The following is a 12,798-nucleotide window of genomic DNA, read 5'->3' as shown; positions in this document are numbered from 1 at the left end:
TGTATCCACTAGGGGTGGGTCGGTAATCTCGCAGCCTCTGAAACATCTGACATTTAGATAAATTGAGTGATCTGCCCATAATCTCTTTACCTTGTATATGCTCCCCACAATAGAAATTCTATCCTGCCCATCTTGTGCCCAAACACCTGATAGGGCTGGCCAATGAGTCAGGAAGTACTTAATAAGGGTTTGATGAATGAAAGAGACCTCTTTCCCAAACACTAACCTCAACCTCCGATTTCAGACTTGCCCCTATCCCTCTGCTCCAATAAGACACCAGCCACATCCCAGTCTAAAAGGTCAGTTGTTTTATTAGTTCTGAGGAAGAGGACTCACCCAGTGGACTCTATTCCTTTTTCCCACACTAAGCCCTCCCTCCCCCAATCCTGGGGCCCTCTCCCCACTACTACCTATTCCCTGTCCTCTATCTAAGCTTCCTTCCCCTTCTACTCCCTCTGCTGCCCTACCCATGGCCAGCCAGGACCCTGAGGCCAGGCCCTCAGCTGTGGGGGCGTGTGCTGAGCACCAGGCAAAGGGAGCTAAGACCGGCGCCTGCCTTCTCCAGTTCTGAGCAGGACACAGGTACCAGGGTGACGTCAGAGAGCTTCTGCAGTGCCTGCAGGGAGGACACGAAGTGAGAAGAGGGGAGTAAGGACCTGAGGCCACAGCCAGGCCCTTTTTCTAGCCAGCTGGGAGTGGCACCACCCAAGCTTCTAGAGAAGGTACCCCTTCTTCCTCCCACTAGGAAGGCCTAAGACTTCTTTCTCTGATTGTTGTTGTTGGTGGAGCTCCTGCCTTCCCTCACCTCTTGGCTATTGGGCAGGTCCCCACCTCCACGGTGCAGCAGGAAAGGGGGCACACCGGGCAGTCCTGGACGTAGAAAGAGACAGTCAGCAGCCGCGTCATCTGGGAGGGTCAGGGACGCATAGGGGTGGTCTGTCAACACTGCCATCGCCTGAGGGAGAGGAAGGAGGAAGCAGTCAAGTCTAACAGCCTTTCCACAACCAAGTCTGGTGGCCCTACCACCATTAAGGGCTGGGGACACATTTACATTTGTTGTATAATAATGAGCTCAAGCACTTGCCCTCAGTTTGTGTCAGGCACTGCTCTTAGTGACAAAGGTCTTAGTAACCTTTGTTAAGTTCCGACCTGGACTCACATGCAGTTCTTTCTACCCTCTTGTCCCCTTCTCCAGCCCACATGGGTCAATCTCATCTATCCTTTGTCATAGCTTAGACGCCCCCTTTGGGAAGTTTCTTGAAACTTGGGAAGATGATGGTAATCGACTGTACTCCCTGTCTCTGTCCTTAGTAGCGTCTTGCTTTCTGATGCGTTTTCACACTAGATGGACGGCTCCGTGAGGGCAAGGGTTGAAGTTAATTCCCCAAACCTCCCAGCTCTCCGCATCCCCCAACCCCCAGAAGCCAAGCCTACTTGTTGGCCGCGCGCACCCAGCCCCGCCCCTCCTCACCCTGACAGCCTTTTGGGCTGCGTCGCTGCTACCGGCCACCACAGTGCGGGGCCCCCCCATGCCGCAGAGGCTGCGGAGGTGGCAGGGGCTCGAGACCGGCACAGTGGAGACAGCGAAGTCCTAGGGGCAACAAAAGAAAGTATTCGGGGACGCGGGAGAGGTGAGGGGATTCCCGCGTTTGCTCGGGGCTTCTCCCTCTTCGGCGCTGCCCCCCCTCCCCACCCCTCCAGCCCCCCCACCCCCGCTTCCCCAGCGCGAAGCCTGTCCCGCTCCTCACCCGGAACGTGTCTGCCACGATCTCAGCTCCTCGGTGGTTGGTCCACTTGGAGAGGCCTACGAAGAACTCCCGGCCTGAGCCCAGGGAGGCCGTGGAGGTTTGAGAACCACAGTGAGTTGAACAAGGCCCCACCTGGCTCAGACTCCCCAACTCTGCTTCCCAGCGCCAAGCCCAGGGATGCAGGCACCTAAGCCTCACCGGTAAAGAGAACATCAGTGCCATCCAGAGTCGCGTTCTCATCCCCCATCTCCACAATCCGGAGCCCAAGGTCCTGAAGGGCTTTGCGGACTCCATCGACCTTAGGGCAGGAAAGAGGGCGCGGGGCACAGACATTCCCACCCACAATTCGTAAAGCCCCGCAAGTCCAGCTCCTCCTTTCCCTTTATCCCGCCCCCCCTCACCTCCGGCCTGCGGGCGGGGCTCCAGGGCCGCGTGATTAGGGCCGTGTCCCCTTGGATCACGGCGGTGTCACCAAGCAGCGGTCCCAGGGGCAGCGACTCTTCAGGAGGCAGTTCTAGCAGCTGCAGCCCCAATCGCTGCCTCAGTTTACCCCCCAGCACCCCGTGCTCCCTCTGAGCTTTAGCCAGATCCAGAGCCGGGAGGCCAGCCCCCGCACCTTCCCCCGAAGCCAGGCTCTCCGGGACCCCCCGGATCAGGGCATGGGAGCAGCGGCCCAGCCCCTCCCCTGGCGTCCCCATCCCATCCACACCGTCTCCCCCTCCGGCCACGCTGATTTCTTTAGTTTTCTCTTTTACTTCACCTGTCTGGGAGAAAAGACAGAAAGGGGAGGAGGCAGAGAAAGAGACATGCACAGAAGGGCATCGGGGGATGGTTAAGAGCGCCTGGGTCTTCTTCTGCCACCTCCGGGCGCCCCTCCCACTTTACCCCACCCCTTCCAGACCTTCCTTTCCTGCCGACCCCATTCCACCCCGCACCCTTCTGGGTCGGCTTCTTTGGATGTAGTCTGAGGAACAAGATCGGGACCCCTAATCTTCGAAACACCTGTTGCCCCCTGTTCGGGGGCTTCGCGAGGTCCCTGCTAGGCGCCCCTCTTGGCAGCCGCTAGGATGCGCTCACTCCCCAAAAATGCAACGGCCCCGCCCCCTTAACCCTTAGCTGCTCGCTGCTGTAGGGACCTGAAGTGTGGCGAGGGACCCGAAGGGGTTATGGGCCAGGAGGAGACAGCTGCGGAGAGGGTCGGGGTCTGGAAGATGGAAGTCCTGAACGCCCGAACCGGAGAGGCAGAGAGGGGCAACGAGGAATTAGAATCTAAGGAGTTAAATATCCTCTCTCCACCCCGGCCGGCCGTGCTGCCTCTAGCGCGACCCAGTATAAACCAGACCGAGTCCCGGAGGACCGGGAGAGGTCTAAAACGAAATCCAAGGGGCGGGGAAACCGGGGGCGTGGTCCCAGGGAGCGGGCGCCACTCCCGGCTCCGGGACCCGGTCTCCTGGTTCATCTTCCCCAAAGTCTACCCCGCTCAGCTCCGCATCCAAATTTTGGCCTCCTGCACTCTTGTCCACTGCGGGCACGGGCTCGGCACCCTCAAACTCCAGCCCTCCACACGGTCCAGGGGACATCTCCAATCCCTAGACTTACCTCCCGCGGCTACCGGGACTCCTGCGCTCTGTGATCTCGGCTGGGCCCCACCCCCCTGAGGACAGAGTTGGTTGGAGAAGGGAGTCCTAGTCTTCAAGCCTCGGGGACTGGACCTCTCGGCTTTTGAGGGGTCTCCGGCTAGGCGAGCTCAAGAGCTGCGGTGGGGCGGGGGCGCGACGGTCTGGCGGCTCCCGGGCATTGTCTAAGCGGGACGGGGCGGGGCCCCCGAGACCACGCCCACTCCGCCCCGCTAGGCCTCGCCGGCTCCGCCCGGACTGCGCTCCCCGCCTCCGAACTCGGCCCCGCCCCAAGTGCTGTCCAGGCCCATCCAGATCTGGCTGGCTCTGAGGGCTGAGCTGCAAATGCGACACGGACCACAAGACGGCCTTACGGTGGACCGGCGCGAAAAATGGAAGTCGGACCACCAATACTCCGCTTCGAAATTCCTGGCTTCTGCCCTGAGCTCAAGGTCACCGACCCACTTCTCATTCCGTGTTACCCACTACTCAAGCCCCCTTTGTCTAAAACGACACTGTATTTCCAATCTGTATTTTATTACTGAAATACACTGCCCTACCCGCACCACCCCACAATAAAAATCTTACCTAGATTCCCCATCATCCCCTCCAGCCCCCCAGCCAGCCCTGTAGAAGCGCTTCAGGATTCTCTGCCCACTGGCCATTTTGAAGTGTGTCCTTTGGGTAGCCACGTGAAAACCAGCTGGTGTCTTTGTGGAGAAAATGGAGAGGAGAGACGGAGCCTCAGGAGGGACTTATTTGAGGGCCTTGGCCACTTGCTCATAAGCCAGCTCGATCTCCTCATCATCTGGACAGGTGGAGGCAAACTCTTCCCGAGCATAGGCATTACGCAAGTACCGATGCACTCCGCGGAACACCTCTGGGATGGAGAATCCCCTGTATTTCTTACACACCACCTGGGTGTGGGGAGAGAAGAAGGACCAACATGTTATGTTAGCCTCGAGGAAGCCACACTAGCTGCTAGGCTCTTGGTCTTTCCCTTCTCCCAAGACTTATGGGATAAAATCTAGCCTTCCTGTCCAGGCATTCAAGAACCTCCACTATCTAACTTCTTTTCCTGTGATTCTTATCTCCCATATGAATCATCTTCTCCAAAGGGATTTCTTTTTTTTAAAGATTTATTTATTTATTTATTTATTTATTTATTTATTTATTTATTTATTTATGATAGACATAGAGAGGGAGAGAGAGAGGCAGAGACACAGGAGGAGGGAGAAGCAGGCTCCATGCCGGGAGCCCGACGTGGGACTCGATCCCGGGACTCCAGGATTGCACCCTGGGCCAAAGGCAGGCGCCAAACCGCTAAGCCACCCAAGGATCCCCTCCAAAGGGCTTTCTTAACTCCTCACTATCTTCTCCGGTGTTTGCCCTTCCTTTCCACTTACTTAAATCCTGGCCATTTATAACCAGCTCCTTTTCAGACCACCTGTTCCATGGTGCCATTTCTCTCTTCTTGATTTTATTGAAATATAATTCATAAATCATAAAATTCTCCACTTGAATTTCCAGTGACTTTTGTCCCTATTTTTCATTTGGCTTTTAGTCATGCATTATTACTTAACTTTTGTGTGACTGTTTTATCTTCCCAGCTAGATTTCAAATCCTTTGAGGACAAGGGCCAATCGTGATACATCTCTGTATCTTTCAGTGCCTAGTACACAGATGTTCAGTACAGAGGTCTGTGGCCAACTGACATTAGGCCAAGGTTTTATAAAGTAAACCATAGTTTTGAGGCTAAGACAAAAACATGGGAACCAGTAGTTTTCATTTTTCATCACGAGACAAAGTAAAGATGGATGCTCGAAAAAGAGTTAAGGCTCTGATTTTAGGAAAAGGCTGCTTTGTCTGATCTGGGGATTTGGCAGTGATAGAGACAGGAAGCACACTCTTGACAGCAATGCAGGGGTATGTTACTCCTGGCCAGTCTGTTTGCACCCACAGCCTATATATCACAGAATGTAATTCTCTCAAACACTGGTCTGGTTCAATTCTCTCAAGCAATGACTGGTGAGAAGGAATGGGATGTCTGCTATTGGTAGCAATCCCTAGAAACCATCCTAAGAAAGAAACCACCTTTGGAGTGGTTGTCATGGGAAACCAGTGTGGGAGCTTCTGAAGGAGCCATTCCAGTGGCCACTCTCTGCTCCTACAATGACCACCCACCTGTACTATGTGGAGTTTTGGCAAGAGGTTGCAGTCAGCCAGAGTGAGCTCATTGCCATCCAGAAACTTCCTCTGTGAGATGCCCTCATCCTCAGCACTGGTCTCATCCACTTCTTCTGGGAGGGGGGATGTCAAGTAATTGTCTAAAACTTTCAGGGCTTTCAGGAGCCCCTTCTCCAGATCTGTGCAAGAAAGGGGAATTGGTAAGAACATTAGGGGAGTGACATAGTCCAGGAGGGCCTGGGGAGTGTGTGTGTGTGGGGGGGTGGTGGTGAATGAATACCAATGGTGAGCCAAATGAATACTAATGAATACTAATACCAAACTAATAACATCTGACAAAAACACAGTTAGTTTTCCATGAGTTATTCTAAGCACTTCCCATACAGAAACTCACTGAATCAACCCATGAAATAAACAGGCATTGTTATCCTCATTTTATAGATCTAGAAATGGATTTATAGAGAGATTAAATGAACTGCCCAAAGTTACATAGCTTGTAGTGTTTGTACTCAGGTCGTCTGGATCAAGAGTTACTATTCTTAAGCATGAAAACAGGCCATCAACCAACCTAACTAATGTCCTAGTGGGGGAGGAGAGGCTAGGTGACAAACGAGAGAAGCTTACGTCACAGCCAATGAAAATGCAAGGAAATATGGGGTTAAAGCAAAAATAAGGGGGCTGGGGTGGGAGGCAGGGAGAGTGTGCCAATAGCTGCTCCATCTCCCTGATATTGGGATTTCCAGATCCAATCCTTGGATCTTCTCCATTCCTCCTAGGACCCTGGCCTCCAACCCTTAAGACTCACTATCATTGAGTGCCGGGTTTGAATTCTTGATGTAAGCAGAAAATTTGGCAAATATGTCCAGCCCAGCCGTGTTGGATTCAGGGTTCAGAGCTGCCAGCTTGGGGTACCTGAAAGCCAGTGGGAGAAACAGGATAAGATATCTTTTGCTGAGAACCTCAGCTCCCCTGCTCCACCCCACCACCATTTCTGTTTTCCAGTTCTACAACCTCTCTCTTTCCTACAGTCTCCCAGCTACCCACCACTTCCTTTCAAGTGCCCTTGTACCTGGGAGGGCACAGCACTGCCTCCAGAAACTCCTCAATCTTGTTGGTGTCTGTGTGTACTTCAGTGCCATACAGAAGGAATGGGAGCTGCCCTCCTGGGCACAGCTTCTGTACTGTCTCGGTCCGCCTGGAGAAGAGGTCAGGCATCAGGACAGGAAAAGGGGGTCAGGGAGAAGCAGAGAGGGGAAATGGAGGGATGTGGAAAGAAAAAGGAGCTCTGGATGGAGGGAGGGCAAAACAGTGCAGGATGAAAGGACGAGGAGGATGGGTGAGCGTGTGTGTGCATATGTGTGTACATGAGGGGTGTTCAGAGGAACAGAAATTGGCCCACCTCTTGGTGTCAACAGTGGTTACGTTGAAGGTTACTCCTTTGAGCCAGAGTACCATGAACAGTCTCTGGGAGAAGGGGCAGTTCCCAATCTTGGCCCCATCACTGCCGGCCTGAAAAGCAACCCCCATCCCAAGGTTAGGCCTGGTACACCCAACCTACCCCAGGCCATTCTCTACACCGCCTACTCCCAGATCTAGCGTTCTCTGCCTAGTCAGGACAAGCAGCTCACTACTAAAAGCTCCCCACCCCCCAGACATGGGCTCTCCACTCTGGAGGTGGAGCAAACCTAGGGCAGAGGTCAGCTTCTGGCTCCCCAGAGAGTTCAGGACAGGTGGGAAGTAGGCAGAGGGACTGGGTTGGGGAGAACTTGGGAGGATCTGGACCCTAGAGAGAGCAGACAAATAGTAATGTAGTTTTACATGCTATTCTAAGCACTTTACCCACAAAAATTTAATCCTAAAGTCTGTAGAGAGACTTTGGTGAGGCCAGGGTTGTAGGCTAGAGAGAGGCCTGGATTCCTGAATTGAATAGAGCCTGTGAATGGGCAAGGTATGACCGCTTTGGAAGCCAGAGTTCTGGTTCTCTACACCTCCACTCAAGCTGTTTTTGGCAGCTGGGTGGGGAGTCAAGGGGCCCAGAGCCTCACCCTAAAGATGTAGTGGGCTTTGCAGAGGGGGGCTGCCTTCTAATTGGCAGGTGGTGACCTCATCCCCCAAGGGACCTCCCCCTAGGCTGAGGGTGATTCATCTCAGGCTGTCTCGCAGTCTCTGGCCTCAGCAGCTTCCTTCCTGGCAAGGAGTGGGGGCAGGGACCAGGGAGGCTGAGAGGCCTGGGCAACGGAGGGCCACCTTCCTCTTCCCCACGCACTACTTGTGGGGTCTCCCAGCACACAGCCCCCAGCTCCAGATAACTCTCCTCACACTGGACCCAAGGCCAGAATCTGTAGCGCAGCCCCACCCAGGAATAAAAACAGCCCTTGAGGCTGAGTGTGAGTGAGGTGGGGACCACACCTAAGGGGGGGTGGGTGGACCCAGGCGCCAGGCAAGGCTGGGCCCGGGAAAGGCTTCCCTAGAAGCCCCAAGCAGAAAGGAGGGAGAAAGTGGCAGGACCGCACAAAGGAGGACAAACAAAGGGGGGTAAGTGGAAAGAAAGGCGGCAGGAAAGTAAAGGGTGGGGAGAATGTGCAAACCAGGAGGCCTACACAGAGAGGGAGGTACAGAGATGAGATCCAGGCTTGGGGAAGAACGCCCCTGCAGCAGGGAGGGGAGCGGAGCAGAAAGAGTGAAGTCCGCTGTCTGCGCTTTCATCTCCAAGGGCCAAAGGACCACTGTTCCTCATCCACACCCAGAGAGAGAGGACAGAGTTGGGGTGGCTCTCTTTTTCCTGTTTCTAAAACCCCAAGCCCTCAACAACCTAGCCCAGATCTCCTCCTGATCCCTCCCCCACCTACCCTCATGATAGCCCCAGCTAAACTCCCAGCTTGCCACCTCCCAGTCTCTCGCTTCCCAGTCCCGGGGACCCTTCCCCACCCACCCCCTCTCCAGCCCCGCTGCTAGAACTCCACTCTCATTCTCCCATCTCCTTCCACCTCACCAGTCCACCCCCGAGGATTTCCTCTCGGCCTCTCTCACCACACCCTCTTCCTTGAAACCAGCCCTGCCAAACACAGGCGCGTGCACACACACACTCACATTTCTCCAAGTCTCCCCCAAGACACACAATCTGGTCTTCTCCCAGGACCACCTGTCCCAATGTTTCCTTCCCTCTGACCCTCCCAAATCCTGTTGGGTTTCAGTGCCCCCTTCTCTCTGTCTTCCCATCAGCTGGTTCCCACCCACCTCCTCCACAATATTCTCAACTGTTGGGAACCCTCCCTTCTCCCTACCTTCCGGCCCTTTAGGCTGCTGGAAACTTGCACTCGTACAAACTTTTCAGGGTTGTGCACAGAATTCTCATCACCCGCTGGCACAATCGCCTTCCCGGCCCGACCACCCCCGCGATACAGGCACACCCAAGATTGCACCTGAGGCTGGGCAAGGGGGTCTAGGTGGGAAGGGACTGGGGAGTTAAAGCTGGAACTGGGGAGAGGTGAGAGGTGCCTTCCAGGGATCGGGACACTGGCCTAGGAGGGAGACAGTGTTCCTACCTTCACGAACAGTTCAACCTGAGGTTGTTCTTCAGCCATGGTTGCGACGGGGACCAGGAAGCGGCGGCGCTGGGGGAACTGGGAGGGGCCCGGGCCAAGGAAGGCGGGTCTCACAAGCAGGGAGTCTGTCCCCCAGACCTAGGGCAGTCCCTTCAGCGCCACACGAGCCCGATGAGACCCGCTCACACGACCCACGGCCTCCCCAACGGCCCAGCGCACCCCACACCCAGCCCCTCCGGCTCTATCCCCTCCCAGGGTAGATCAGGGAGCCGCTGACTCACCGACCGGCTCCGCCCTGAACCTGGGGAGGGGACAGGAGGGGGGCGGGACTCAACGATCTAGGGAGTGGGTCGAGAGGGAGAGCCTCTGGGTCTCCTAGAGAGTAAGAGATGGGGGTGCTAAGGAGAGGGAATCCTGGAACCTCCGTGTTTCTCCACCAGTCTCCTTGAACACAGGACTTTTTTTTTACTGCCTCAGTTTCCCTGCTGCGTTAATCAGGAGACACTCCCACTCCACCCTCACCCAAGAAACCACACCAACAGCTTGGTCAAGCCCGTGAGGGCCCAGGGAGGGAATTTTAGAATATGAAGATGATTGTTTATTCCTTTTTCCATGGTCCTTCCAGACTCCAGCAGGACAGGGACTTGGAAGTGGAGACTGAGATTGGGAGAAGAGAGTATTGAAAGGTTAGGGCAGGGGATGGGAAGAGAGACCGCCTGGCCTTCTGCTAGGGAAACAAGCCAAAGGGCCTCATCGCTGGGGGAGGTCTGCTCCTCCTCACTGGCCTCCTTAGCTTGAACACTTCCACTCTTGCCCCCATTCCAGGCCCCTTCCTGTGACCCTTGCCCTTTTCTCACTGATAGGTTGAAGATAGAATGGGGGGGGGGGGAACAGGGATATTGTAGCCCTAGAATAGGAGCTGCACTGATCCTGGATGGGAATGGTAGCTAGTCCTTTCATGAAAGAAAAAAAGCAAAGATCAAACGGAATAATGTAAGTGGAGTCCCCGGAGGCACAGACACAGAAGTAGGGAGGTAGAGGAAGAGTAGCTTGATTTTGGAGGTTCTGGCAACTCCTGATGATCTGCTGAAAATGGCTTAATGATATGTCCTCCAAACTGGACATATTCCAGCCTCCATATCTTGAATCTCTCTTCTACCCTACCATACCTTCTCTTCCTTCCTCACCACTGCTGTCTAACAAGAGATCTACAGCTCCAGAAAAAACATGGTGGAGTGCAAGGACGGAGAGGAGCAAAACAGGCTTTGACACGTAAAGGAAGGGAGACCTGGGGCAGGACTTGGGTGGAGTGAGAGACGTGCTGCTGGAAGCCAGCAGTTAGTGGTTTCCTTTCCTACTTCCTCTTCTGTGGGTTTTCTTCTCCCTGGGAGAAGGCCTATCTCTCTCCTCCCCAGAGAAGAGATATATTGTATTTGTTCCCTTGAATAGTAAAGTCCTATAAGGTTGTAGAATGATTCCTTGAGTGTGTGTATGCATGGGGGGGGGGGGTTCTCCTCCATGGGTGACCCTCATTTTCTGCACACAGGACCCCTTGTCTGAGGAAAGGAGGCCAAAGCAGCCCTATTCTTAGGGTCCTCTTCTGCTCTAGTTGATCGATGTCCATCAGAGAATCTGCCCCACATAGATCTCCCTTCTGGGAGATGCCTCAGACAAATGGGGCCAGCCCTGAGCTCAAACAGGTTTTGGCAGCTTTTTCTCTGCCGCTTTTCCTCTCCTACAGCTTTATGGCTAGAGCTGGCTTGATCATCAATATTGACTTTGGCTGGCTGGCATGGCTACCCACAAGGTATTTTGCCTTAATTTCCCAGATGACAGATAATGCTGCCCTCTCTTGGTACTATCCAGCAGTGCCTCCTGGGCTGCACCCCCAAATCCTGCCTCAGAGAATTTTCTCTCTGGTCTCATCTCCTTATCCCTGCTTTTCTCCTATCTCAGTATCTACCCTTTCCTTCGAAGGATGGCTTCTTTTTTCACTCTCTCCCCTTCCTTGTCTTGGTAAACCAGTCCCTAATCTCTTTTCACCCCAGATTGGAAGGTGTGTCCCTCCCTGACACGCCTTAGAGTTGTGATGGTCTCTTCCAGGTTTCCATAGCTTCATTGCTCAACAGTTTGCCAGGGGTAACCATTAACCTAGCCCTTAACTCCCTCCCCTACTTTTCTTGCTAGAGGGGATTTTCCAATCATTGTTTAGAAGAGCCAGGTTACCCCACCATCTTCTCTAACCTCTTGGATGGGATCTACCCATCTCAGGGTACCTAAGGCAAAGCTAGAGAGGAAGATGCATTTTAAGGGATTTTTTTTTTTTTTTTTTTTTAGTATATATTGATTTCTGTCCCCCTGACAATCTCCTTGCTTCTCCGCTCCTTACACACACTAAAAAATAAGCTTCATGAAGTCCATAATTAAATGTTCAGTACTTTGATTCTGCCACCTGGCCCAGAGTAGGCACTAAATAGTTGCTGGGTGAATGAATGACACCCCTGTCTTTAGGGGTGTGTGTGTGTATGTGTGCACCTGCGGAGAAGAGGTATAGACATGTCTCAGTGGGGGTGTAGGTGTTCTTATCAGGTCTACTTCTCTCCATTGAATGCTTCTACCTCCTCTGGGGAGACCAAAATCAAAATTAGGCCCAGTTGGGATGCCTGGGTGGCTCAGCAGTTGAGTGCCTGCCTTCAACCCAGGGCATGATCCTGGAGTCCGGGAATCGAGTCCCACATCAGGCTCCCTGCATGGAGCCTGCCTCTCTGTGTGTCTCTAATGAATACGTAAAATCTTAAAAAAAAAAAAAAAAAAAAGGCCCAGTAGTGCCCTTGCGGGGGTGGTAATACTCTGCACCAAGGAAATAGGCAAAGGAGGACTAAGATGGGAGTCTCACTTATTTCTGCTTATTTATTTGAAACACGTAGTAGCTCTTACCAGTTTACCAGGTACTGTCCTAAGCTGTTCAACAAATATTAACTTAGTGGGTGCAAATATTAATTTAGAGCTGTTGGCACAGGTTTAATTGATGTAACTTATCTCCACTCTCCAGAAAAAAACGCAACTCCCCTCTGCCGCTTTGGCCCGCCCCACACAACACCCCTACACCAGTTCCCTGTGCTCAAGCTCCGCTTCGGACTTTCTAGCGGGCTCTACGTCGTGTCAATCAAAGGCCAGAGGGGATTAACCCCAAAGATTCAGATGCAATGAAACGCCAGGACACCTGCACCCCGATGTCTATAGCAGCAATGTCCACAATAGCCAAACTGTGGAAGGAGCCCCGGTGTCCATTGAAAGATGAATGGAGGGATCCCTGAGTGGCGCATCGGTTTGGCGCCTGCCTTTGGCCCAGGGCGCGATCCTGGAGACCCGGGATGGAATCCCACGTCGGGCTCCCGGTGCATGGAGCCTGCTTCTCCCTCTACCTGTGTCTCTGCCTCTCTCTCTCTCTCTCTCTCTGTGACTATCATAAAATAAAAATAAAAATTAAAAAAAATTGAAAAAAAGAAAGATGAATGGATAAAGAAGATGTGGTTTATGTATACAATGGAATATTACTCAACCATTAGAAACTACAAATACCCACCATTTGCTTCGACGTGGATGGAACTGGAGGGTATGATGCTGAGTGAAGTAAGTCAGTCGGAGAAGGAGAAACATATGTTCTCATTCATTTGGGGAATATAAATAATAGTGAAAGGG

At 53.3% G+C, this 12,798-nt stretch overlaps 2 protein-coding genes and 1 long non-coding RNA gene across 10 annotated transcripts; 1 reads left to right on the top strand and 2 right to left on the bottom strand.

Annotated features, from left to right (window-relative positions):
• Window positions 1–293: 293 nt before the first annotated feature.
• On the bottom strand, window positions 294–3,736 carry DDAH2 (DDAH family member 2, ADMA-independent). Of its 8 annotated transcripts, XM_072833678.1 has the most exons (8): window positions 3,348–3,736; window positions 2,885–2,968; window positions 2,150–2,512; window positions 1,947–2,046; window positions 1,749–1,822; window positions 1,472–1,591; window positions 806–870; window positions 294–616 (listed from the first exon to the last, which is right to left on the bottom strand). In XM_072833678.1, exons 3-8 carry the CDS (start codon window positions 2,444–2,446, stop codon window positions 313–315), a joined length of 960 nt encoding a protein of 319 aa, XP_072689779.1. In that variant the 5' UTR covers window positions 2,447–2,512; window positions 2,885–2,968; window positions 3,348–3,736; the 3' UTR covers window positions 294–312. The 8 variants fall into 8 exon arrangements, with proteins under 8 accessions (XP_072689779.1, XP_072689777.1, XP_072689780.1 ...); XM_072833676.1 differs by lacking the exon at window positions 2,885–2,968; XM_072833679.1 differs by lacking the exon at window positions 2,885–2,968 and having other exon boundaries at window positions 2,150–2,508.
• Window positions 3,737–3,884: 148 nt separating this feature from the next.
• CLIC1 (chloride intracellular channel 1) lies at window positions 3,885–9,394 on the bottom strand. Its single transcript, XM_072833691.1, has 6 exons — window positions 9,097–9,394; window positions 6,951–7,060; window positions 6,621–6,746; window positions 6,357–6,463; window positions 5,549–5,730; window positions 3,885–4,281 (listed from the first exon to the last, which is right to left on the bottom strand). The coding sequence occupies exons 1-6, from the start codon at window positions 9,133–9,135 to the stop codon at window positions 4,120–4,122; spliced, it is 726 nt and encodes a 241-aa protein (XP_072689792.1). The 5' UTR covers window positions 9,136–9,394; the 3' UTR covers window positions 3,885–4,119.
• Window positions 7,413–12,612, top strand: LOC140637306 (uncharacterized). Its single transcript, XR_012034492.1, has 2 exons — window positions 7,413–8,086; window positions 12,149–12,612. It is a non-coding gene; the product is annotated as an uncharacterized lncRNA (long non-coding RNA).
• Window positions 12,613–12,798: the final 186 nt, after the last annotated feature.

Source organism: Canis lupus, chromosome 7 (assembly GCF_048164855.1).
Source record: "Canis lupus baileyi chromosome 7, mCanLup2.hap1, whole genome shotgun sequence".
Classification (NCBI taxonomy): Eukaryota; Metazoa; Chordata; class Mammalia; order Carnivora; family Canidae; genus Canis; species Canis lupus.
This window is presented reverse-complemented; position numbering and strand designations above follow the sequence as displayed.